This window comes from Lactuca serriola, chromosome 8 (genome assembly GCF_051521515.1).
Source record: "Lactuca serriola cultivar US96UC23 chromosome 8, Lser_US96UC23_V15, whole genome shotgun sequence".
Taxonomy (NCBI): Eukaryota; Viridiplantae; Streptophyta; class Magnoliopsida; order Asterales; family Asteraceae; genus Lactuca; species Lactuca serriola.
In genome coordinates, this window is record NC_136415.1 from 157,710,036 (window position 1) to 157,737,918 (window position 27,883).

Below are 27,883 nucleotides of genomic sequence, written 5' to 3' on the forward strand. Positions count from 1 at the left end.
AGTAAAAAACCGACAAAAAAACCGGCAAAAAACCCGGTTTTCAGTTAATAAAAAAAATCGGTCCCTTACCAGCAGTTTGGTTTTATAAAAACCGGTTCGGTTTTTTTCGATAGATTTAAAAAAAAAAACAGTTCTGAATGTGAATCCTTAATTTAGTACAAACTTTGTATATAAGGTTCGGTGCAATAATTTAAAGACTATGTGCATCATAAAATTTTTCTATCACTTACTTTCTCTTCAATTATTGTACTACTCTCCTGCAGCTTCATGTAAATCCTATCAATTTTCTATCACTTTTTTTCTTTTTTTCTTTTTTCATTACCGCTCTTTACATTTTCATCTTCATTCATCAATTCGGATCACCACCAATCATCCTCAAAAGCTTCAAATCTGATCAGGTTAGTTTTGGTTTCTGTTCTACTCCTGTTATGGATGTGAATTACTGGATGTATTTCATTAAGAGATCTGCTTTTAATTAGTTATTATTTTTTTTTTTGTGGAAATTGATTTTTACTTTTTAGAGCAACTCAACTTCCGAAATCTGAAGTATTAAGCCTTGAGTTTTTGAGCGCTATATTTTGGGTTTTAGTTATTTTTTTTTATTGATTTATCAAGTCTACTTTACTTCCTTTATAAATGAAACCATATTTGAAATTTCCGTAGTTCTGATATTCTTGTAAAATTAGCACAACATGCTTTTAGAGTTTTGGTTCCAAAAAGCTTTTCGTAGTTTTATACGACTATAACTTTTAATCTGTATCCCAATATGGTTCTGATTAAAGTTTTAAATTCATGAAAAATGTTTTTCACTCACAAATCTACTGTGAACTCTTTGGGAGGAATAAAGTTATATGAATCCATGAAAAGCGTTTCTCGAATATGAACCTTTAACATATCCTCTTCCATTTTATTCCTATAATTTAACTTTAAGAACCAACGTCAGCGGTGGATGCGCTTAAAATGGATCTGCTGCTGTGTTAGAAAAGAGGGTAGAAACAAATAATGATTATCATTGGATTCTTCAAGGATTGTGTTAGTTCGCTTTCCCAATCGATATTTCTCTACTCTGGGTTACCAACTCGCCTAGGGTAGTCCTTAAAAGATCCATCGATTTTCTAGGCACATAATATCAATCAAGAACTAGAGAGAATTTAGTGTGTAAAATTCGTCTGTTTCAGAAACAATAGAGAAAACAATGTAACTCCACATTCGATCTTAACTGCATTTGGATAAGACAATTTAGGGTTGAAAACCATACATAATTACATTAGAACCCCGCATTTGATGTCAATGCATTTGGTACATCTGCCAAGGGGTGTTGCCCCTTGGATCCCCACAAGGGGAAGTCATTATATTACTTTTATTTCTCTTTGATAATATCATTTCGAGTTTTTACAAAATTTGAAATTTTATTAAAATAATACTTGTTCTTAATAATAATCAAATTAATCAAATTCATGCTTAAAATATATATTTATGTCTAATAAAATATTGATGAATTGTATTCCTAATAGAAATATTATTTTAAAAATACAACAAATCCATGAATCTATAAATAATTCTGAGAAAAATCTCAAAGATTCCTACAAACCTCATAATCAAGGTACGGTTTTAAACAATAACTATATTTATGATGTTAGATATTTTATAAAAACTAGTATTAAAATTCGTTACAAGCAAATACGTCATCTAAAAACAAAATTATTTGTATTTTAAAACATATAACTTCTAAATATTAATAAGCATTCATTTGTATTATTATTTCTATCCTTAGTATGACTGTCTTTATTTGTCACCATAAACATTATATAAATAATCATCATTATAAGTTATTCAAGCTATAAGTATGAGTTTTTCAGGCCTAAACACAAATAAACAAGAATTAAAATTTATTCGTAAAACATTAAAACAGTCTAAAAAATTTCTTCTAAATTTAAAAATAGACTCTAACATATCAATAATAAATTGTATATCTAATATTGAAGCAATACATATAATAAATAATAGTATAAATTGGAAACAAGAACAAATAAAAAACCTTGAAGATAAGATAACAAAATTAATTTGTTAAATAAGTTTTAAGAAAATAAAAAAAAAAACGTTAATAATAACTAATTCACTAAGAAAAAGAAACTAAAAATTTTATTATATATGGAAACTTTACAAGAAAAAGTAGAAACACTAACTAAATTGTTTGCAGCATTAGAAATTCCGTCTGAAATTCAAGAAAATAATATAAAAGAAAATAATTCAGATAATGATAATGCAGAAGTAATATATAATTTTTCTTCAGATGATGAAAACCCTTATTTAAATCCATATAGAGATTCACAACACAATTTTGGATTAAAACGAAAACAATCATATGTTGAAGATGATTATCAAAGTCAATATATATATGGACCACCTTCGTTAGAAGAAAATTTTTTATATAGACAAGGAATGGTCAAAAATAAACAAAATAAATGGGAAAAAATACCTCCACAATATATACCTAAACTATTTACTTTTCCAACAAATTCAGATATTCTTTTTATTGATTGTGAGCAAAATCCCGAAGCAAAAATTCAAGAATGGAGTAATAAAATGGGAATTCAAATTCAACTAACTGAAGAATTAAGAAATCTACATCCAAAAAAATTTCTTAATTATATTATACATAAAACACAGGGCAATGCATATCGTTTCCTTTCATCTCTCGATGAAACAGAGACGATGATGATAGCTACCACTGACGCCATGGAAACATTTAAAAATGTATTAAATCGGCTTATTCAAGAATTCATAGGAAAACAAATAGAAGATAAAACATCTCAAGAAGCTTTTCAATTAGAATCATTATGGCATCTAACTAATTTTACGAATTTGTAACATGTGTTATTTAGACCCATTTATATGCGAATATTCTGAACATTATTATAATCTGGATTTTACTAGAAAAAAGATAGCATTAGACATGTTTTACCAAAAATTACCATCATTAGTAAGTCAAAGTGTAATAAAAGATTTCCAAGAAGCATTACAACAAAATAAAATTGCAGATACCTTAGGAGCAAGGATAAGTATATTAAAAGCATGGATGCAGAAAAAATGTTTAGAACAAAAACCAACACAAGATGCAAGAATTGATTTATGCTGTGATACCCTATCTAATAAAGTTAATCAATATGGTTGTAAAGATAATAAAAAACAAAAATATAAAAAGAAAATTTGGAAAAAACAAACTTATAAACCTAAATATAAACAATATTATAAACAAGGTGAAAGAAAATATTTTCGAGACAGAAAACAATATAAGAAAAAAAATATCAATCTAACACAAATTACTGTCCATCTAATAAAAAAGATTGTAAATGTTGGATATGTCAAGAAGACGGGCACAAAGCCTACGAATGTCCAAAAAAGACTAAAAAAGAGAAAGAAACAAACTTACTAAAAATTGCATATGATCTCGGTTATGAACCTATAGAAGATTCAGGGATAGATTCAGATATAGATATTTATGCATATACAACTGATACTGATTCTGATTCAGGTAAATAGTCCTATGAAGAAAGCATTATTGGGTTTAGAACATGAGGGAAACCTCATATCTAACCTATCCAAAGTATACATTGCTAAAGCATATATTGGTATGAAAATACCATCCAAAGTAAACAATGATAAAGTATACAGTGATATGAAAATATCACCAAAGCATACATTGATATGAAAATTCTCATATCATCATTTAAAATATTAAAAGCAAGCAACATTCAGTAATCATTCAGGTACCCAAAAGGCGCAAATATTCACTCAACAAAAATATTGAAATGGAAGCCATCATGAAGCAAGTCAAACACCAGCTCAAACAAAACGAGGAGCAAAAGGCATCATTAATCAGACAGCTTGAAGTAGTCAAACGTGCAAAAGAGCAACTACAAAAAACAATACAAATTCTATCATCATGTTCAGCATCTAAAGAAGAAGCAGCCAACAGCTCAACAACAAAGCAACCAAAAGAAGAAATTCAAGAAATATCATCCGATGAAAGTCAACAAACCATGACGCCAAACCATGAGTGTCTAAGACTTGAGTTGAATCTCAAAGTTCTTCTTCTGTTGAAATAATTGTTCTATTTCTGAATAGCAGAACCTTATCCAAACATACCCAAGATTATTCATATAATCATTCTTATAATTTAAACAACGCATCCCGACGAATCATTCATGTATAATCCTATCCTAACTTTTTCTATTAATTCCGTTATGTTTTTAAAATTGGTATCAGAGCTAAGTTTCATTCTTATCATTATGAATATTAATACGTTCGTTCATAAGAAAAAATATTCATTATGCATCATTATAAATGTTATTACATTCATGCATATCATTTGTCATAATTATCATAAAAATTATAATAGTCATAATACACTCTACTATCATTATCATTTTTAAAACTATAAATTTTTATCATAACTTTAATAAAAAAACGTAGTTAAATTATTGTTTTTATAGAATTATAATCACGAGTTTTTCAAGTTTAAATATTAATAAACAAGAATTAATTTTTTTTTTCGTAAAACACTGAAACAATCTAAGAAATTTCTTTTAAAATTAAAAACAGATTCTAAGATATCAATAATCAATTGCATATCTAATATTGAAGCAATACATATAATAGATAATAGTATAAATTGGAAACAAGAACAAATAAAAATCTTGAAGATAAGATAACGAGATTAATTTGTTAAATATGTCTTAAGAAATAGAAAGATCACTAATAGTAACTACTTCGTTAGTAAAAAGAAACTAAAGATTTCATTTACAAAATAAACACGACTTATTAATATGGAAACTATACAAAAAAAAGTAGAAACATTAACTAAATTATTTGCAGCATTAGAAATTACATCCGAAATTCAAGAAAATAATACAGAAATAGAAAATAATTCAGATAATAATGATGCAAAAGTAATATATGATTTTTCATCCGATGATGAACATCCTTATTCAAATCCATATAGAAATTCACAAAATAATTTTGGATTAAAACGAAAACAATCATATGTTGAAGATGATTATCAAAGTCAATATATTTATGGACCCCCTTCATTAGAAGAATATTTTCTATATAGACAATGAATGGTTAAAAATAAACAAAACAAATGGGAAAAATACCTCCACAATACATACCCAAATTATTTACTTTTCCAACAAATTCAGATATTCTTTTAATTGACTGTGATCAAAATCCCAAAGCAAAAATTCAAGAATGGAGTAATAAAATGGGAGTACAAATTCAGTTAACTGAAGAATTAAGAAATTTACACCCAACACATTTTCTTAATTATATCATTCATAAAACACAAGGTAATGCATATCATTTTCTCTCATCTCTTGATGAAACCGAAACAATGATGATAACTATTACTGATGCTATGGAAACATTTAAAAATATATTAAGTCGTCTTATTCAGGAATTCATAGGAAAACAAATTGAAGATAAAGTATCACAGAAGCTTTTCAATTAGAATCATTATGACATTTAACAAAACTACGAACTGTAATATGTGTTATCTAGACCCATTTATATGCGAATATTCTGAACATTATTATAATTTAGATTCCACTATAAAAAAGGTAGCATTAGATATGTTTTTATAAAAAATTACCATCGTTAGTAAGTCAAAGTGTAATAAAAGATTTTCAAGAAGCCTTACAACAAAATAAAATTGCAGACACTTTAGGAGCACGAATAAGTATACTAAAAACATGGATGCAAAAAAGATGTTTAGAACAAAAAACAACACAAGATGCAAAAAATGATTTATGTTGTGAAGCCCTTTCTAATAAAGTTAATCAATATGGTTGTAAAGATAATAAAAGACAACGATATAAAAATAAAATCTGGAAAAAACAAACTTATAAACCTAAATATAAACAAGGAGAAAGAAAATATTTTCGAAATAGAAAACAATATAAACAGAAATATCAATCTAAAACAAATAATTTCCCATCGAATAAAAAAGATTGTAAATGTTTGATATGTCAAGAAGACGGACACAAAACTTATGAATGCCCAAAAAAGACAAAAAAGGAAAAAATAAACAAATCTATTAAAAATTGCATATGATCTGGGATATGAACCTATAGAAGATTCAGATATAGATTCAGACATAGATATTTATGCATATATAAATGATTCTGATTCAAATGCAGATAAATAATTCTATGGAGAAAGTATTATTGGAATTAAAACGTAAGGGAAACCTTATATCTAACCTATCCTAAGTATACATTGAAAAAGTATACAGTGGTATGAAAACACCATCAAAAAGCATACAATAATAAAGTATACAGTGATATAAATATATCACCAAAGCATACATTGATATGAAAATTCTCATATCATCATTTGAAATATTAAAAGCAAACAAATATGAGCACACATTCAGGTACTCAAGAAGCGTAAGTATTCAAACATCAGGCATATTTACATGGAAGCAATTATGAAGCAAATACAACACCAGCTCAAACAAAAGCAGGAGCAAAAAGCATCATTAATTAGACAGTTTGAAGCAGCCAATCGTGAAGAAGAGCAACTACAACAGACACTACAAATTCTATCATCTTATTCAGCGCCTAAAGAAGAAGGAGCTAGCAGCTCAACAACAAAGCAACCAAAAGAAGACATTCAAGAAATATCATCCGATGATAGTCAGTCACAAACAATACATAAAACAGAAAAACAACCTATGACATCAAACAAAGAAGAATACCCACCACTTCAAGCCGATCATAAAAACATAAAGAAATGGTATGTAATTTTCAATGGAGAAAACAAAAGGAATATATGACGATTGGGGAATTGCTAACTCATATATTCTTGGAAAAAATGTCATTCACAAAAGTTACAAAACAAAGAATGAAGCAGAAGCCGTATACAACGAAGCATACAAATCAGTCATAAAAGATAATGTTGAATGTTCAAAAACAGTTCTCCTTACACCACAAAAACCCATATCCAGTTTTACCCCACAAAAACCTGTATCCATCCCAAAGTCTCTTAACCAATTAAACGCAAAAATTGCCCTGGACGACTGGCTATTGGATAAAAGCCCATCTAAGAATGGACTTCGGAGTATTTAATGAGACTATTTCATAGTTGAGCAAATTTTTGAGTAGTTGGTTTTTTCATGGCTTCTTTTTCTTTGGTTGATGGAATGGATTCAAGGGCAATTTTTGCGTTTAATTGGTTAAGAGACTTTGGGATGGATACAGGTTTTTGTGGGGTAAAACTGGATATGGGTTTTTGTGGTGTAAGGAGAACTGTTTTTGAACATTCAACATTATCTTTTATGACTGATTTGTATGCTTCGTTGTATACGGCTTCTGCTTCATTCTTTGTTTTGTAACTTTTGTGAATGACATTTTTTCCAAGAATATATGAGTTAGCAATTCCCCAATCGTCATATATTCCTTTTGTTTTCTCCATTGAAAATTACATACCATTTCTTTATGTTTTTATGATCGGCTTGAAGTGGTGGGTATTCTTCTTTGTTTGATGTCATAGGTTGTTTTTCTGTTTTATGTATTGTTTGTGACTGACTATCATCGGATGATATTTCTTGAATGTCTTCTTTTGGTTGCTTTGTTGTTGAGCTGCTAGCTCCTTCTTCTTTAGGTGCTGAATAAGATGATAGAATTTGTAGTGTCTGTTGTAATTGCTCTTCTTCACGATTGGCTGCTTCAAACTGTCTAATTAATGATGCTTTTTGCTCCTGCTTTTGTTTGAGCTGGTGTTGTATTTGCTTCATAATTGCTTCCATGTAAATATGCCTGATGTTTGAATACTTACGCTTCTTGAGTACCTGAATGTGTGCTCATATTTGTTTGCTTTTAATATTTCAAATGATGATATGAGAATTTTCATATCAATGTATGCTTTGGTGATATATTTATATCACTGTATACTTTATTATTGTATGCTTTTTGATGGTGTTTTCATACCACTGTATGCTTTTTCAATGTATACTTAGGATAGGTTAGATATAAGGTTTCCCTTACGTTTTAATTCCAATAATACTTTCTCCATAGAATTATTTATCTGCATTTGAATCAGAATCATTTATATATGCATAAATATCTATGTCTGAATCTATATCTGAATCTTCTATAGGTTCATATCCCAGATCATATGCAATTTTTAATAGATTTGTTTATTTTTTCCTTTTTTGTCCTTTTTGGGCATTCATAAGTTTTGTGTCCGTCTTCTTGACATATCAAACATTTACAATCTTTTTTATTCGATGGGAAATTATTTGTTTTAGATTGATATTTCTGTTTATATTGTTTTCTATTTCAAAAATATTTTCTTTCTCCTTGTTTATATTTAGGTTTATAAGTTTGTTTTTTCCAGATTTTATTTTTATATCGTTGTCTTTTATTATCTTTACAACCATATTGATTAACTTTATTAGAAAGGGCTTCACAACATAAATCATTTTTTGCATCTTGTGTTGTTTTTTGTTCTAAACATCTTTTTTGCATCCATGTTTTTAGTATACTTATTCGTGCTCCTAAAGTGTCTGCAATTTTATTTTGTTGTAAGGCTTCTTGAAAATCTTTTATTACACTTTGACTTACTAACGATGGTAATTTTTTATAAAAAGATATCTAATGCTACCTTTTTTATAGTGGAATCTAAATTATAATAATGTTCAGAATATTCGCATATAAATGGGTCTAGATAACACATATTACAGTTCGTAGTTTTGTTAAATGTCATAATGATTCTAATTGAAAAGCTTCTGTGATACTTTATCTTCAATTTGTTTTCCTATGAATTCCTGAATAAGACGACTTAATATATTTTTAAATGTTTCCATAGCATCAGTAATAGTTATCATCATTGTTTCGGTTTCATCAAGAGATGAGAGAAAATGATATGCATTACCTTGTGTTTTATGAATGATATAATTAAGAAAATGTGTTGGGTGTAAATTTCTTAATTCTTCAGTTAACTGAATTTGTACTCCCATTTTATTACTCCATTCTTGAATTTTTGCTTTGGGATTTTGATCACAGTCAATTAAAAGAATATCTGAATTTGTTGGAAAAGTAAATAATTTGGGTATGTATTGTGGAGGTATTTTTCCCATTTGTTTTGTTTATTTTTAACCATTCCTTGTCTATATAGAAAATATTCTTCTAATGAAGGGGGTCCATAAATATATTGACTTTGATAATCATCTTCAACATATGATTGTTTTCGTTTTAATCCAAAATTATTTTGTGAATTTCTATATGGATTTGAATAAGGATGTTCATCATCGGATGAAAAATCATATATTACTTTTGCGTCATTATTATCTGAATTATTTTCTATTTCTGTATTATTTTCTTGAATTTCGGATGTAATTTCTAATGCTGCAAATAATTTAGTTAATGTTTCTACTTTTTTTTTGTATAGTTTCCATATTAATAAGTCGTGTTTATTTTGTAAATGAAATCTTTAGTTTCTTTTTACTAACGAAGTAGTTACTATTAGTGATCTTTCTATTTCTTAAGACATATTTAACAAATTAATCTCGTTATCTTATCTTCAAGATTTTTATTTGTTCTTGTTTCCAATTTATACTATTATCTATTATATGTATTGCTTCAATATTAGATATGCAATTGATTATTGATATCTTAGAATCTGTTTTTAATTTTAAAAGAAATTTCTTAGATTGTTTCAGTGTTTTACGAAAAAAAAATTAATTCTTGTTTATTAATATTTAAACTTGAAAAACTCGTGATTATAATTCTATAAAAACAATAACTTAACTATGTATTTTTATTAAAGTTATGATAAAAATTTATAGTTTTAAAAATGATAATGATAGTATAGTGTATTATGACTATTATAATTTTTATGATAATTATGACAAATGATATGCATGAATGTAATAACATTTATAATGATGCATAATGAATATTTTTTCTTATGAACGAACGTATGAATATTCATAATGATAAGAACGAAACTTAGCTCTGATACCATTTTTAAAACCTGACGGAATTAATAGAAAAAGTTAGGATATGATTATACCTGAATGATGCGTCAGGATGGGTTGTTTAAATTATAAGAATGATTATATGGATAATTTTGGGTATGTTTGGATAGGGCTCTGCTATTCAGAAATAAAACAACTATTTCAACAGAGGAAGAACTTTGAGATTCAACTCAAGTTTTAGACACTCAAGCCTCACTTGTTTATTTCATACGGGCAAAGGCCCTATTTATAGGCTCAAGGGAGCCGGTTACATAATTGAGTTGCAATCGTTTGATTGCAAAACGACATACATATTTACAATATAGCCCCTAGACTATTGAGGGTTATACACTTTATTTTAATTCTACCGACACAATATTTATGTCACATTCTACGGACAAATAATAACGACAAATACAAATAATTCTATCGACACAATATTTACATTAATAATATAATCTCTTCCACATTGAAAGGACAAATGTCTTCAATAATAATGGCTTTTACGTCATTGGTTGCGTCATTCCCCCCCCCCCCCCCTCTCCCATAACCATGGACTTACACAAAAGCAATTTAACAGACCAAAACTTGCATATAAATGAAAATGTTGAATCGATTGAATTTTCATATTATTAGTTTACACGTTTCAAATATTTGAGAATCGAGGTGTCCTAAGGATTAAACCCGCCAACCCATTTGAATACCTTATAAAATACATACAAGCTTACAATTCTTAGCTAGTTTAAATAACCTGATACTATTATTAAGTTGTGTGTCATAATCCTCTCATGAATGTATAAAGGCCATGTCCACAATGTTTTGAAGCGTAGCTACACTTCACAATCAAATAGGTAATTCCTTTATATCATGTACTTGTAAAACACTTTTTCAAAGGAACTATTAAGAAGTTAAACTTTAGCCTTACCTACTATAGTACCGAACACGTATTTGGGATGATTCATTATGTGTTCCAATCTACAAGTGTGAGGTTTCCACATTGTATTAGAAGGGAATTGAATGTCTCATCATTATAGAATTAAATGGACCTTAAAATCCTCCCAATAACAAACTTGTGCAATAAGTCTCTTGCCAGACTTTTAGTCAAATGATCTGTTAAGTTCTATTGTGCTCTCACAAATAAAACTAAAACTACATCATTCATGATTAATTCTCTAATCATGTTATGTCTAATATCCAAGTGTCTAGACTTGCCATTATGCACTTGGTTATATGGATTAGCCAAGGTAGCAACACTATCACAATGGATAGAAATATTTGCAATCGGTTTTGGCCATAATGGAATCTCATGAATAAAAAATTCTCAACACTCTTCTTCTTTACCAGCAACACCTAACACAACAAATTTAGATTCCATTATAGAGATCATAATGCAAGTTTGCTTATTAGAAGTCCAAGAGATGGCTCCTCCCCCAAGTAAGAATACACAAACACTTGTTTTTGAATGATCCTCTAAGTATGAAATCCAAATTGCATTTGAATACCCTTCTAGGACCAAAGAATATCCCAAGTAACTTAAACCATAATCATCAGTTCCTTTGAGATACTTAAACAATCTTGAAATCACATGCCAATGTTGAGTACTAGGATTACTAGTATATCTACTCAATCTTCTCACTGCATATGTAATATCAGGTCTAGTTCTTGTCATTGCATACATCAAGCTCCCAATAGCCTTTAAGTATTCCAATTATGAAATAGGCTTGCTGGTATTAGGCATCAATTTCACACTAGGATCCATATGAGCACTCATTGGAGAACAATCACCAAAGTTCAACTTATTGAGAATTTTCTCAATATAATGTTATTGTGTCATAACAATCCCTTTGTTCATCCGTTTAATCCTTATCACAAGGATTACCTCAGCCTCCTCCATGCCCTTCATGGAAAACTTAAATTCCAACAATTTCTTTGTGTCATGTATTTGATCTTGGTTTGTACGAAAGATCAACATGTCATCTACATACAAACAAATAATGACACCCGAATCAATCACATCAAACTTACTATAAATAGATTTATCATATTGGTTTAATACACACCCACTTGATAAAATCGCATCATCAAACTTTTGTGCCATTGTTTAGGCGCTTGTTTCCGCCCATACAAAGAGTTCACAAGTTTACAGACCTTATGCTCGTTCCTGGGCATAACAAAACCTTCTGGTTGTTTCATGTAAACTTTTTCATTAAGTTCACCATTCAAGAAGGTTGCTTTCACATCCATATGATGAATGATCAGATTTTGTATAGCCGGTAAGGCAATCAACAGTCTAATGATAGAAGTTTATGTCACTAGAGCATAAGTACCAAAATAGTCAATACCATGTTTTTACCTAAACCCTTGAATGACTAACAGAGATTTAAACTTATCAATGGTTCCATCAACTTTTATTTTATTTCTCAATATCCATTTGCATCCAAGTTGTTTAGAATCCGGAGGCAAATTTGATAACATCCCAAGTGTTATTCTCGAAAATTAAAGATATTTCATCATAAATTGCATCCTTAAAAAAACGACATCTTGAGACTCCATGGCGTATTAAAATTTCTTATGATTATCTTATATGGTATAGTAATAAGCATACTGAGAGCCAATTTCATCTCTCGATCCTTCCACTAAATGTACATGAAACTCAAAACCAAGACCTTTGGCTATTTGGCCTATTTTGCTTTTCTAGATCTCTTGTTTTTTCGGGTCAACAACATCATCTAATTTTCCTGGATTTGGCACTTTACTGGTGCTAGGAATCAGATCCTTAGGCCGAATAATTGATGAAAACCACATTTCATCAAAAACCGCATCACACGATTCAATCACGATGTGAACAGACACCGAATAATTAGGCTTCATTGTATAGAACCTATAAGCCTTGGAATGGTCAACATATTCGATAAAGATACAATCAATTCCACGCTCACCCACATTCTTTCTTTTGGGTCCTGTTAACTTGAATAGAGGCTTTGTAGTGTACACAAAACATGAGAATCGGAATATTTATCAAGCGTAAAATAGGGGAAGACGGCGGGGTGGATGACTTACGAATCTGAACCTTCAATTACTTTCCTTCTCTGTCATGGGGTTGCCGAATGATTCACCAAAGATGAGGGCTACTGTTTGAAAGTAGTGGACGGTAGGAAGAGACACTGCTTAGAGGTGGGTTTTAGGGTGCTAGAGGTGGAATTGATTCGACTATTGAAATCACATTAGGGAAAATAAGAAGAACGATCCCTTTGTATCAAGATGAAGCATGTTTCAGTTTCATCAAAATGACTGAAGGTTAAGGGTACGAAGGGAGAAAGTTTCAATTGTTATCTTTATCAAATTTTCACTACCTAATTTCTCATAAGGCCTACGAATTTTCCAAAAAACAAAAAACTTATGGAATTTTACTCAATCGCCCTCCACTTACCATTTAATTAAATAAAAATTATTTAGCTTTTAAGAAAAACCAAAATTAGTTTTCTTAATCACAGCCACTAATTTTCATGATCTAAAGGTTTATATAGGTTCTTTTGTTCTCATATTATTTAGTGTTTTTATTTGAACCTAATTCTCTCTCTCTCTCTCTCTCTCTAGCTCTTCGTCAGAAACCACCACAATCGTTGGTTTCCAACATAAATGGTGGTGTCGATGGCGGTGGTTTTTGACGATGCCTATGGTGGTTTTTGATGATGGCGGTGGTTACTAAGGATTGTGGTGGTTTCTAACAAAGAAGTATAAAGAGAGGGAGAGATGGGGGTGAGAGACAGATAGATAGATAGATAGATAGATAGATAGATAGATAGAGAGAGAGAGAGAGAGAGAGAGAGAAGTAGAGTCTTTAATGTGTGGTGGGGGTTGGGTTTAATAAAGTATATAGGGTTGATAAAGGATTAGGGGTAAATATTCTAAACTACAGGAACCGTTCGTATGATTACTCTAAAAATAATTTTAGTGATGCCATATCATGTTTTTATTAGTTTTAGTATTTGTTGTCATAATCATGTATTTTCTATTGAACACTCACATATATATATATATATATATATATATATATATATATATATATATATATATATATATATATATATATATATGTGAGTGTTCAATAGAAAATATATATATGGTTCTAAAAAGCTCGACATGGTTTTGCCATTGCATGCCATGGCTTCAAGTCATTTAACAAAATGTCGTCTTAAGTCATTTATGTTTATAAAATGAATAATAGTCGAAAATACATATAAAAATATTAATTATATACAAAATTGTCAACTTAAGTCATGTCTTACAAACGATGTGGTTTGCCAAGGTTCGTAAAAACTTGAGACTTGACATTGCCGTCAAAGTTACATCTTACGTTATTTAGAATCTTGGTGTGTTATATATATATATATATATATATATATATATATATATATATATATATATATATATATATATATATATATATATATATGTGTGTGTGTGTGTGTGTGTGTGTTTGTATGTGTATGTGTGTTTAATGTAGTCTTTCATGTCCATAAAAAAAAAAAAAAAAATATTAAGAATCCCATATTTAAAACAATTAACTTCCATAAAAAAAAGAAAAAGAAATAAGAAGTATTAAGAAGCCCATTTTTATAACAATTAACCTATAAGTATAGAAAAAATTATATTTAGGATCACATTTTTTTCTTGCAGAGACATTCAAAATTTGGCACCCTCTCAAGGCTTACCTGCTATGAAATTAACAAAATTTGGTGGTTACTTTATCCGCCTCTATTTTAAACATAATTAGTGGTTGCAAACAATTCTGCTTAACATGTGTTTAAGATCTCATTTATTATTCAATTGACAGACATGTGCAAGAGAGTTTAGTTGCATTTTAGCTGTACATCTATAATGACTCTCATGGAAGGAGTACAACACTTAAAAATTTCACGTGACGACATAAAGTTGGCCACCAATAACTTTGACAATAATAATTTTATTGGACGAGGTGGATTTGGGAAGGTCTACAAAGGCGAAATCACCCTATCTGGGCAGCTCAGCACTGTTGCTGTAAAGAGGTTGGACCGTGCTATGGGACAAGGGGACCGAGAGTTCTTGATGGAAATTCAGATGCTTTCGTGCTATAAACACAAAAACCTCATCTCTCTTATTGGGTTTTGTGATGAGGGTGGAGAAAATATCCTGGTGTATGAGTATGCAAAATATGGAAGCCTTGACAAATATATAAGTGACTCTAACCTCTCCTGGATAAAACGTCTCCAAATAAGCCTTGGTGCAGCCCGCGGTTTAAATTACCTTCATGATGATGTGGGACCCCAACATAGGGTTCTGCACCACGATATAAAGAGTTCAAACATTCTCCTAAATGAGAATTGGGAAGCGAAAATCTCAGATTTTGGATTGTTAAAAATAGGCCCTTCAAATGTTGAGTTCACTTTTCTCGTCACTAGTGCTGTTGGCACCTTCGGATATGTTGATCCACAATATGTAAGAACCGGTATTCTAACAAAGGAGTCTGATGTGTATTCATTTGGCGTAGTGCTATTTGAAATATTATGTGGAAGGCTGGCACTTATTGAAAAATATCAAGATGAACGTAGGTTTCTTTCTTCTCTGGCCCAAGTGTATTGTGAAGACAATAGATTAGACGAGATCATTGATCCCAATCTCATGAATCAAATGAAAGTTGGTTCATTAAAGTTGTTCTCAATGGTTGCATATCAATGCTTGAGAGAAAATCGAAGTGAACACCCAACGATGGGTTGGATTGTTGAAAACCTTGAGAAGGCATTGGAGCTTCAAGTAAGTTTCATAAGAAAGACTCTCAAATTAATGTTATTTTAACTCTCTATTTCCACCTTTGACCTTGAATAATTATATATTTCCTTTGATGCTAGGATTTTAGCAAAGGATTTATCGAGTAGGAACTTGGGGAAGACGAAGAAGTGAAGATCCTCAAAATAAGTGGTCTTTTGAACTTGAGAAAGGCCATAACCTGGTGAAGATAACTATTGGCCATGGTGATGGAATAAACTCTCTTATGTTCACTAGTGAATATGAAGGTGTTTTGCACGATTCCGACAAGTATGGTGGTTTGGCCGGTGGAGAAACAGTTTCCGAGGTAAGTTGATCTTAATTCTACAAATCAATATGTATGTCTTTTTGTAACATAATCTTTGTGCTTGGTGGCTTAATATTAATCAGGTAATATTGGAAAGTGATGAGGAAATAAATTGCATTAACGGGACCATTGGGTCTCGAGATGGTTTTACTATAATTTCGTCACTGTCCTTTCAGACGAACAAAAGGACCCATGGACCTTTTGGTCGAGCAACGGAAACCGTTTTCTCTATACCATGGGACAAAGGCTTGTTAGTTGGGTTTTATGGCCTTTCTGGTTATTACATTGATAGCAATATTGGTATATATGTTGAACCTAATGTGGACGAAGTGGTCAAGGTTGGAACATGGGGAAGAATTCTCCCTGGAGAGCCGCATAACATCTGGGATCTACAACTGGAGAACAATCAACATTTGCAGAAAATAACCATTAATCATGGCGATAGCATCAACTTTCTCATCTTCACCACAAAATATAGATGCTTAACACACACCAAGACGACTGAAGTACGTCAGTGGAATCTTTATGAAACAGTTTCGGAGGTAAACATTTCATAACGCAGACAAGTTAACATATGAAATCGTTAAAAAAAATTATTTGGATTTTTGGAAATGCATATATAAAAAGCATGATTGTTATATGATCCTCATAAGCATTTACTACACTGTTTGTAAAGTAATAAAAGAAACTGTTTAAAAAACTACAAATTGTGATAAACTTTTGGTAAAAACTAAAAACATTAACAAGATATAAATCAAAAATACATGTCTAGAAAGATTGTTATGGTATTTTATTAACCATAACATTGTGCCAAATGTCAGATATGCATGTGTAAATATCAAATATATCATTATGTCTTATGACACGTATAATCTTAGTTTTATCATGAATAACGTACTACATCATTCTATGTATTGATCCTACGTAATCTACTATTCATTTTCTAAATTTCTCCATTTTGCTATAATTTTCTAAGTTATACGTTGTTTGTTACTTTTTCCATTGTCCAATCAGGTAATATTTGATTATAATGAAGAAATAAATTCCATCAGCGGAACAATTGGGTCATCAAGAAACGGATTCAGAATAATAAAGTCGATATCAATTGGGACAAACAAAAAAACCTATGGACCTTATGGTAATACAAGAGGGGAGCATTTCACGGTATCATTTGATGATGGTTCTTTTGCAGGATTATATGGCCTTCACTACTAGAAAAAGGTTAATAGAGTACGGTTGAAATTATGAATATAGTACGTACATAGCAGGCGTACTAGTAGAGGGGTGTATTAGATTACATGCATAATAAAGTACGGCTATTTAACCGTATTATATGTATCCTATACCATCCCATACAATCATCTAGTACGCCATATATAAACTTCTAATACACCAAAAACAACCGTGTCTCAAGTATCATCTAATACGCCATATATACACATCTAATACACCAATAAACAACCGTACTTGATGTCTTATTCATTCCTATTCCTGGCTTTGCATTCCAGCCTTATTCCAGCCTTTTAAGCAGCCTTTCCAGCCCATTCTGGCTTTGCATTCCAGCCTTATTAATCAGCCAATTCCACTCCATGGATGCTGCGGAACACATGGATCACCATTCCAACTATTCCAACTGAAACAAACTCTTTAATTTCTGCAAAGCTTTTACCATGTGAATTGTAACCAATTGATCAATCTCTATAAAATACAAACCTACTATATGATTCCATTCCAATCATAAGAAGTGGGACATCATTGATCATGTTTTCATTTTAAGAAACAGAAAAAAAAATTACAATAACCATTTAGTTCATTAAACATAAAAACATTAATATTCTTTCAGAATTCAGACTACAGTCTATACAATCTAAAAGTTGTATACCTAGTTCATTAAACATAAAAACATTCTTAAATTTATTAATGTCACACCTCTGACCTCTATTTACCCTTTGTGGCTAATTCAGTGTATGCCTACAAAAACAAGAAAACTTAGGATTCAAAATCTCAAATAACTTTTAATGAAGAAAACTCAAATTATTGGACATTCATGCCATTAACAACTTCATCTATAGCAATGCAAGGATGAAAACTTCTCCACAACATAAAAATATGAGCAAATACAACATGAAATACAAGGGATGTTTGTGTACCTCCATAACAACAACCTCCCTAACTTGAAATTTGCAAACTTCCACAATAAAACACAAAATATAGCATCCTACTTTTATATATCTCATTTTCCATAAAAAAAACTTTCGTCCAATTCCTCACTAGAAAATGGTTTTTTGAAAAACATAACCAATTATAACAATGTATATAGAACAACTAACCGTTAACTTGAAAAAGACTTCACTTTATCTCCAAAAGTTCTCAGCCATGTTTTAATTCGTTCGTCCAATTCCTCACTAGAAAATGGTTTTTTGTCCTTCCAAATGTTCTACAAACAAATTAAGATAAAAAATTTGTTATTTAACAAAGGTGAGCTTTTAGTACAATAAACAAAAATGCAAAAAAAATAACTAACAATATACTTACATTCGGAAATCCATGTTGTCGAAAAAGTACAAACTCATGCATCCAGTTCATAACGTAGTAACCACACTCCCAATCGGACAATTGTTGATTGCACTAAAACGATTATATACGTATGAGATTGGAATAGTCTCTGAATCTTTTGGTCCTGGACAGAAAATTTCAAAAGGATCAATGTGATTGAAGATTACACAGAAGATGAATTGAATTTGGGATCTAGAAATCTTTTCTCCTATTCATTTTTCTTTTTTATTTACAGAAGGGTAAAATGGTCATTTACTCATTTACTCACATAAAGAAAGTTGATATTATATGATTATATCTTGTATTTGTGAATCGGTTACTTGAATATTTTTCTGAAAGAATGATATCTGAAGAGACATTAAGGAGAAATCATGTCATGCAAAGAAGATATGAAAAACAGATAAAAAGAGTTTACTAATTTACAAATAACATTAACCACTTGTTTTCTAGCCTCAGATAATCAAGAAAAACAATGCATGTTATGTGGAACTGAATTTTGACAAATATTACCTGAGGAAAACGTCGAAGAGCCAATCCTAAGTTCCTTATGATGAATAAATCAACAATTACTATTTCAAGTACATAAGGCCTTTGTACCTTAACAGCAACCAAATCCCCATTTTCCTTTAATCTACCCTTATACACCTTCCCAAGTGAGGCTGCTGCTATAGGAGAAGTTGTGAGCTCTGAATAGATGTTTGGTGAAAGTGTATGATGAGATTATTTTGATGCAGTGCTCGGTAGATTCTCAATTGGAATTGATGATGTTCAACCTGGGGATGATTTGAATCACAACACAAACAAAATCATTTCACAAGGGAATAAAAAATGTGATAATTTCATACCCGATTTAATAAAGGAAACCTGAAGTGCCAACCTGGTTGCAATGCTGCTCAAACTGACAGCCTAAACTACCAACATGGCATCATCAAATCTAACATCATAATAGCGAGACTAACAAGTTCCCTTTTGTTATCTGAGGTTCCTAATGTGGTCATGCTAATCAATTTGTATCATAATGTACAGTGCAAAATGACTATTTTGCCCATTTGGATGCCACCGGAAAAAGAGTTGATTTAGATCAACATCCTGAGCTTACAAAGGGTATTGGGTTTCAACTGTTATAGAGAAAAATTTGTGTCTTCCGCCATATCAGTTGTCTTATCTTGCTTCAACGCAGCAACCACTATCGGTACTAATTGTTCCGACATCTCAGTCATCAACCTATCTTTGATCTTGTCATAAAAGTTGATATTCAACATCCTCGTCTCTAGCTTTTCTTGCATCTGTTCAACATTGGGTAACTCATGTTCTTTCTTTTTTCTTTTATAAATCATTGATTGCTTTAATCCGATATTATGACCAACTGCCCTCGTGCGACCGAAATGTTCCCGTCCTAGTACCTCCGCCAGTAGATCAGACCGAGGTCCAAGCTCCAACACTCCTTGAGATAACAGAATATCTTTTTGGATCTATAAAAATGCAAACAATACAACTGTAAGAGCATTTTATTTAATAAAGAACTTTCAAAGGCAACTATCTTACAATCTTATCTGCTAGAGGTTCGGTCTCTGGCGTTATAACCAACTGCCCCGATGCATTGCATTTTCTCCTGGCATAGAGAAAATTCCTTGCCCGCTTGCTTGATATATTGTGACCTTTTATTGTTACACCAGATGTTGCCTCTTCATCCCATTTGCTTTCATTACCACGATACCCGCTTGGGCCCAACCGAGGATGGTTCTTGTTTTTATTTGCTGCCTCCCTTCCTTTTCTTCTTAATTCCTTTACAAATGAATTGTCCAATTAGAAATAGTAAAACATAATAATATTATAAACTCAAACAGACCTCAAATTCTTCCGTGGATTTTAGAACAATAAACTTTTTCCACATTGCTTTGTCAAGGTACGGGTATTCTTTTACTGGATTGACACCTTTTTCCCACAACTTAAGAAGCGCCGACTTGTAGGCCTTCCATTGCGTGTTGCAATCTCTAAGTACTTGTGCTTTATGATTATCATCTTGTATATGCCAATAATTCTGCTTTTTTAAATAAAAAATGAAGATAACAATTATTAGGTAAATGATATGATACAACTTGTATGATAGAAGAGAATAACATGGCAGGAAATTGTGATTGCTACTATTAAATGATATCAAAAGTGTGTTGAAATGAGTTTTATCTTTATGTTCAACCACAATTGATCCTTGTCACATTGATCCACTAAATCCCAACTATCTATAAGGATAGAAATCATCTTCCTCGTAGTCACTCCACGATAACTGGTGAACTTAAAGCGGTTCGGTCCAATAGCTCTACCGGATTGATCAAACTCAACTGTTAAATTTGATAGATATTCTTTGGAATGATCTCTGATCAATGTCACACTTCTCTTTTTCTTTTCTTTACTGTCCATTGTATGCCTACAAAAGCATAAACACTCGTATAATTAATTCTAAGAGTCTTGAACACCAAAAAAAAACCAAAATTTTATATAAAATTGAAGATGCCCAAGGTAAGTTTATGCTCTTTTCAAAACAAATTCAATGCTTTATGTACTCTTGATTCATATATTAACTCAAATAATGTTTGTTAATATGTATACCTTGCTTCGAGATGTTTCGTTTTGGGTTTATCAACACTTCTTTTTCTGGTTTTTCTTTCTACCATACGGATCCTCCTGCTCTTGGTTGTTTGCACTAGTACCTCATCCATATGTGATGGTAAATTTCCAATGTATAACCTCAGACCTGTTGATAAGAAAATGAGCATAAAAATGATCATAGAAAATAATGAGGGTAAAGATATGTTAAAGATTATGACTTAATCTAACTAATGAGAAGATGATGAAATAATAATCGATACCCCACAGCTAAAGGCACTTGAAGTGAAATTGAATCAGTCACATATGCAAAACTTGCTACACAATTATCTTTAGAACACACACACACACATACATTTGAAACATGATACATTTAAAGATGCCACATGGGTTTAGAGCCAATTGGGTGTTATCTTACTTGAAGTTTGCTGTGATGATGAAGTATCAGAAACCTTAGCTAATGAGCGATATTGGACTTTATAATAACACGATCAGCAACAAAAAATGGGAATTGAAGACCTTTGCCTCGTGGTGTCTCCATGAACATTGAATCACCATAATTAACCCTGTCCTGATTCCATACAATACAGGTTACTACTATTATGTCTGAAACTAAATTACCAAATTACCTCTTTAACATGGAGTTCCATAAAGAAAAATGGACAAACCTGATCTGATCTCTCTCTTCTTCTTTTAGATGAATGGTGAACTTGTGATTCTTCTTCCCTACGAAATGCTGATACTGCAGCTCTCACAGCTATAAGCATATATCTTGGTCAACATTTGATGAAAAATCTTGCTTTTCTAAATATTGGTTTCTATATAATTAAGCAATAAATGTGAACTTTAACAAAATTATAATGTCAAAATCGAATAGTTATAGAGGAGGATGTGTGATCATTGAGTGGTTTTGAAATATTCTTAATATGAAATCTGCACTCAATGGATGCCTGATTATAGGAACATTAGATGGGGCTAATATTGAAATCAGGAAGGAAGTTGGAGAGGACAATTTTTTCTTTTTGGAGCAACATCAGATGAAGTTCAAAACAGAGTCGATGATGCTTTCTAGGGTTATCAACCAGAAATATGAAGTAATATTTCGTACACAGAGAAGACATTGTCATAAACACAACATTAATCAACGAATAAATCAACTACACCCAAAGTCCGAGCGTACCTGTAAACAACGTGAAAGAAGGAGGCAGAAGCGGCTGTAGGTCGGAGTAGGAGACTTCGTTAGTCTCGTCGACTGGAGACCGGAGGTGGAGGCGTCGTCAACCGGAGGCGGAGGCGTCGTCGACCGAAGGCTGAGGTTTCGTATAAACAACTCTAAGTAATAGAGCGAAAATGGCGATGAATTTGTTTGGTCATATGCCGGAAGCGTCTCAAAGGGAGAAAGCGTCTCAAAGAATGAATTCTGCTGCGGGGCTTAATCAAATGAACTTATTTAATTTTTTATTTCAAGTATTTTTACTCATAAAAATATCCTATTGAATTTAATTGCCTCATGGTATTTTCTTCCCTTGTACTCGACATGGAATAAAAGTTCATTAATTGTATTTAAAAATAATCTATAGAGTACACTGTAAAATATAAACTACAAAAGATTCATCCTTTTTACAATAATAATCTAAAATTTCTTATTCTAATTAAATTGGAAAAGTTATTTTGTTTATGACCTTTGGTTATAACAAGCTTTCATTATGTTTAATACAGAAAATAAAACAAAAATTTTAAAGAAAAATCATTTGAATGTAATCTGTTCATTCCATTTGACCATTTTTATGGTCCAAACTTTGCATGTAATCTATTGAAACTTGACCCTGATGTTTGGTAATTTTTTAAAATAAACCGATAACAAACCTAAAATAATAAAAAATAAAAATAAAAAAAGTCACTTGTGTTACCCCACAATTCTTCTTACAAAAAAGGATGAAAATACAGAAAATAAAAACGATAAAATACAGAAAATAGTCAAGTGGCTGAATCAATAAACTGAACAAGAACTGCTACAATTATTATTATTAAAAATTGAGGGGTAATATTGACCTTTTGGCACAGTTAGTCTACAAAACTGCAGCTTTCTGAAGGATGAGGGCAAAATGGGAATTCGATTATTGCTTGAACTGGTTGCCCAAACCTTGGGTCATTCCTAAGCTCTGTCCAAGATCGCCCATTTGTGCTTTCATGGCCTATAAAGGGGCAAAATGGTCAAATTAAAAATATATTACCCCAAGGGTAAAATTGTACTTTTATATCATCATACAAACTTGTACACTTTTTTGATGCACATCTCTATATGTTTCTGTTATGTACCTCTCTTTTCTTTTCTATGACAAGAATGGAATCAGTCATTCCATTCCCCTATCAATTCCATTCCTTTGAGAATAATGGTTTTATATCATCATACAAACCTGTACACTTGTTTCAGTAATTGTAGTTTTTCAACTTAATCTGTCTTTAAGGAGTGTCTTCACTTGTTTGAGTGCAAATTCTGTGATTGGTTTTGCTTCTCTAGCTCCTTGGTAGTCAACAGGAGGTTTTCCAGGGACAAATACTTTAATAGTTGAAAACAGGATCAAAGTTGTAGCAGCAAGGATAAAGGCATTAAAGTTGGATTTCTAACTAAAGAGGAAGTTGATCATGTTTATGTATTAGTCGTACTTAATCAAAATGGGGGCGTATTTTTTTAGTTATTTGATTTTGTTTCTAGTACATCTCATTGACCGTATTAGATGCTGCAATTAACCGTATTAGATGTTGCAATTGTGTGTATTATATTTATTTATCCCTTTATAATACGGGTTTTTTTACAACCGTATTAGATGGGGGTGTACTCTATTACCAATTTTCCAGTAGTGCTTGCTGGAGGTTATCTTGATAGTATTGGTGTCTATTTGAAGACTATAGTATGAGACGAGGGGAAAATATATTTATGTTTTCATTAGATTTATGATGCATATTATGTGGGTCGAGTCTTTGTTAACATCTTTATATATTGTTTTTATATTATGGATTTGATAATCATGGATCTATTATGTTGTGTTTGAATGTGTTATAAAAATGCATTGCATTAATTTCATATACCTATTTCAAATATAGGAGAGAGGTCAAAAGTGAGTAGGACTGTAGGAGCTCATACGGGAGCAGGAAATCTAAAGGAAATCTGAAGTTAGTGGTATTTCAGAGAACAATAATACAAGTTCTTAAACACCAAATGTCACAAGATCCACTAGAGAAACTAGAATCAAGTTAGACGCTTTCCATCACCTAACTATTTTCTATAGTTCAAGAATCATGAGCCAGAGCCTTGTCCAAAGTCATTGAGAATAGAAGACTCCTTGTAGTGGAAGAAAGCTATAGAGGATGAGACGAGTTCACTTGAAAGAACCAATTAAATGTGGTCTTTGGTAAAGTTACTAGCAAAGAATAAAGCACTACAAATCAAGTGGGCAATATTAATTTAGGGTAGGGATAAACATGACGACAATAAAATATACAAGGCTATATTGGTTGGTTAAAGAGATTCCAATAAAACAAAATGATATGTTTCAAATCTTCTCTCCGGTAGTAACTATGACTACAATGAGATTAGTTTGAGCATTTTGGTTGTATAGGACTTGCATATGGAATAGTTAGATATAAAGATAACATTCTTACAAAGAGACATTGAAGATGTCTACATAGAACAAACTAAATAATTCTAGATATCCGGAAATGAGAAGATAGTGTCTAAGCTAAAGAAAAGCTTGTAAGGATTATTGAAAGCACCAAGTTAATGGTATTTAAAGCTTGACAGCTTTATATAACTAATGAGATGGGTATACGATATGTGAACTTGATCACTATTGGTGTTATAAAATAAATGAGCTTTGATACAACTTGCTATAAAAAGATCAAATATTAATGCGGAAAAGCGTAATAAACCAACCACACGAACACTACGATATAAAGTGGAAAACTTAAATTGGGAAAAACCACTATGAAAATGACACTCTTATTAAATGGTTACATGGCTAATAAATCTCTAAGGAGAGATGGGAGAAAATAAGATGTTAGAATGAATGATATAAGACGTTTGTATGACTTTATGTAATAGTCTTACAAAGATTCCTAAATAAACCCTAAAACCTAACAAATATGAAACATTCTTATTAGATAGCTAACTTAATATCCAAGTAAATAAGGTTTAGTATAATTATCAACAAACTCCTTTTCAGACGAATCTGATCTTCAACAAAAATAACCTTCAAACTTTAAAAGACATAATTCGGAAAATAAGCATTGCTAAAGCCTCTAAAGACTAAACTCTCTCAAATGGCATAGCCAAAAAATGGTAAAAGAGCAAATCAATAAAATGCCAACATATACGAACCTTTAAACTTAACGTAAATACTTCAAAAACACCTTTAAGTTGTTCTAAACACAACACATTAAATACAATTGTAATGATGTCAAACCGCTTGTGCAAAAATGGTCTTCATGTCATAGCAATAACATGCCCAAGCATACACTTGCGAATTAAAATTGGTATCTTGCTGAGATAAAGCTTTATCCAAATTAGAGATGAGATATTAAAAAAGTAAAAAATTCAAATCGAATTTTGTAAGACATAACAGTTTTCTGACCAATTATTGACTAACGGTCAAAATGCCTCATGATATTGAAGTACCGGAAAAATACTCTTTGGTATTAAAGTCTTGAAAATGCCTTATAGTATTAAAGTCTTACAATATTAATTTTTTGAAAATATCTTACAAAATTATTTTTTTGAAAATAGCTTACAATACTAAAGTCTTAAAAATCCATTGCGGTATTAAATTCTTGAAAATATATTACGGTATTAAACTCTTGAAAATATCTTGTTGTATTAATTGTTTGAAAAATACCCCGTGGTATTATAATGTTTGAAAAGCCGAACGACTTTCATGTTAATTTTCTTCAGAGTAATAAGATCTCGGGATCCAAACACACACATAAAAAAACAAAAAAAAAAAAAACAAAAACGGCAATAGAAAAACAATAACCCAAAACTCTAAGAGAATACAATCCACAATGAAGTTCCGTTACTTATGGATGATTCCAAACATGCATCTCTCTCCTCCAAAAGAATCTAGTGTATCCTCACAACGAACTTGAGCAAAAAGATCTCTTACCTTTACTTACCAAAGAGTAATTTTATTGCCATGGATTGGAGAAACAAATCACTTTGTAAAGGGTGGAGATCGTAAAGTGGCTGAATAAAAACGATGAAAGTGCTCAAGTGTCTCTAATATGGGCTAAGAACATAATCTGTGGACGATGTACCCTCTCAGAATCTCACAAACGATCTTCTCCTATCAAAACTTATAACTTCGGAAAATTCCCAACTCACAAATTGAAACACATAGGAATCGTCAATGACTGAAAACACGTTGATGAAATCTGATGCTTCACCCTCTATTGATCACCGCCCGCACGAACTACTCACACCGACTCTGCAATTGGTTAATAAATCATCTGCTGCCCCACCTGGAGTATAGATCACATTCTATACCTATCCCCACAAATCCCAACCATTGCACCCTGAACTCAGCGACCCAACCGCCTCGAATAAATGATTGCAAATCTGGAGAAACTCCCTAGCCATAATAAACTCTCTGGCCAACGGCCATATATCGTGGATTCATTCATCCTCCCTTAGGCACATACCCATACATCGAATCAGAAATTCTCAACCGCCGGAACTATCCTTATAGGCCAACCACCTCGAATTTACCATTACAACCTCGAAGAATTCCTAACCACCACAAGGTCTCCAACCAACGGCCACCTGTTGTGGAGACTCTCATCCTTTCCTGAACACGTACAACATTCATTATCTCGCTCTGCACCTCACCTCGACCACCAATAACCCTTGTCTCATGTATCTGTACCGTAGGTCTCTATATCCAGTTCTCTAACCATTCTTTGAACAAATCTCTGATACTCTCAATAAAATACCCGGTTCTCCCCCACTTAGGGTTCAAACCATCACCATTTGGCACACCAACAATCCATTCCATAAACTGTTTTACCAGGTACATCACACATACTCTTGGAAAGTACCACATAACACTCAATGATCATTCCGATGGAAATCAAGCAACTCCGGATATCCCGTAATCTAGACAAAATCTCATAATCCTCCCAACGTGACTGCCTCTAGTCATCTTGAATGCCTCAGACCGACACATCGTCGGATACTCTGACTGTCTCGACATAGTCCTAACTATCAATCTGGAAATAATGCACTATTACACACCTCGTCTCTGATTCCTCAACCAGCCTCCCACTACAAGAATCATCCGAAAATCAAGAGACCTCACTCTCACAGTAGATACACAACATAGACAACGAGGGCCACCGCCCCGATATACTCCTCTTTATCACCTGGAACTGCTACTAAAAGTATGCCTCCCTCAATAAGACACCTCCTTGTTTCCTTCCACATTGGTACCACTAATAACTCTCTCATGGTATAAAAATACCTTGCCGCAAACACGCTGCCCAAATTCTCTGGTGAAAGTTTGCAACCAATGCTACCCCACAGGGTTAACTTCCAAGCA

General features: G+C 31.8%; 1 protein-coding gene and 2 long non-coding RNA genes across 7 annotated transcripts; 1 reads left to right on the forward strand and 2 right to left on the reverse strand.

Moving 5' to 3' along the window:
- The first annotated feature begins 216 nt into the window (after window positions 1-216).
- On the forward strand, window positions 217-17,819 carry LOC145065460 (receptor-like protein kinase ANXUR1). Of its 5 annotated transcripts, XM_079012444.1 has the most exons (5): window positions 217-398; window positions 14,859-15,814; window positions 15,910-16,133; window positions 16,217-16,675; window positions 17,148-17,819. In XM_079012444.1, exons 3-5 carry the CDS (start codon window positions 16,053-16,055, stop codon window positions 17,346-17,348), a joined length of 741 nt encoding a protein of 246 aa, XP_078868570.1. In that variant the 5' UTR covers window positions 217-398; window positions 14,859-15,814; window positions 15,910-16,052; the 3' UTR covers window positions 17,349-17,819. The 5 variants fall into 5 exon arrangements, 2 of the variants coding, with proteins under 2 accessions (XP_078868570.1, XP_078868569.1); XM_079012443.1 differs by lacking the exons at window positions 16,217-16,675; window positions 17,148-17,819 and having other exon boundaries at window positions 15,910-16,203; XR_013688429.1 differs by lacking the exons at window positions 14,859-15,814; window positions 15,910-16,133; window positions 16,217-16,675; window positions 17,148-17,819 and adding an exon at window positions 944-4,259.
- Window positions 17,820-17,925: 106 nt separating this feature from the next.
- Window positions 17,926-19,929, reverse strand: LOC145065462 (uncharacterized). Its single transcript, XR_013688432.1, has 5 exons — window positions 19,567-19,929; window positions 19,200-19,462; window positions 18,669-18,813; window positions 18,464-18,570; window positions 17,926-18,104 (listed from the first exon to the last, which is right to left on the reverse strand). It is a non-coding gene; the product is annotated as an uncharacterized LOC145065462 (long non-coding RNA).
- Window positions 19,930-20,981: 1,052 nt separating this feature from the next.
- On the reverse strand, window positions 20,982-22,298 carry LOC145065461 (uncharacterized). The gene is made up of 4 exons (XR_013688431.1): window positions 21,962-22,298; window positions 21,712-21,864; window positions 21,297-21,441; window positions 20,982-21,114 (listed from the first exon to the last, which is right to left on the reverse strand). It is a non-coding gene; the product is annotated as an uncharacterized LOC145065461 (long non-coding RNA).
- Between the last annotated feature and the right edge of the window lie 5,585 nt (window positions 22,299-27,883).

Coding starts and splice junctions, on each gene's coding strand:
- LOC145065460 (XM_079012443.1), top strand. CDS start 14,903: ATGACTCTCATGGAAGGAGTACAACACTTAAAAATTTCACGTGACGAC. Junction 15,815..15,909: donor AGAAGGCATTGGAGCTTCAA/GTAAGTTTCATA, acceptor CTTTGATGCTAG/GATTTTAGCAAAGGATTTAT.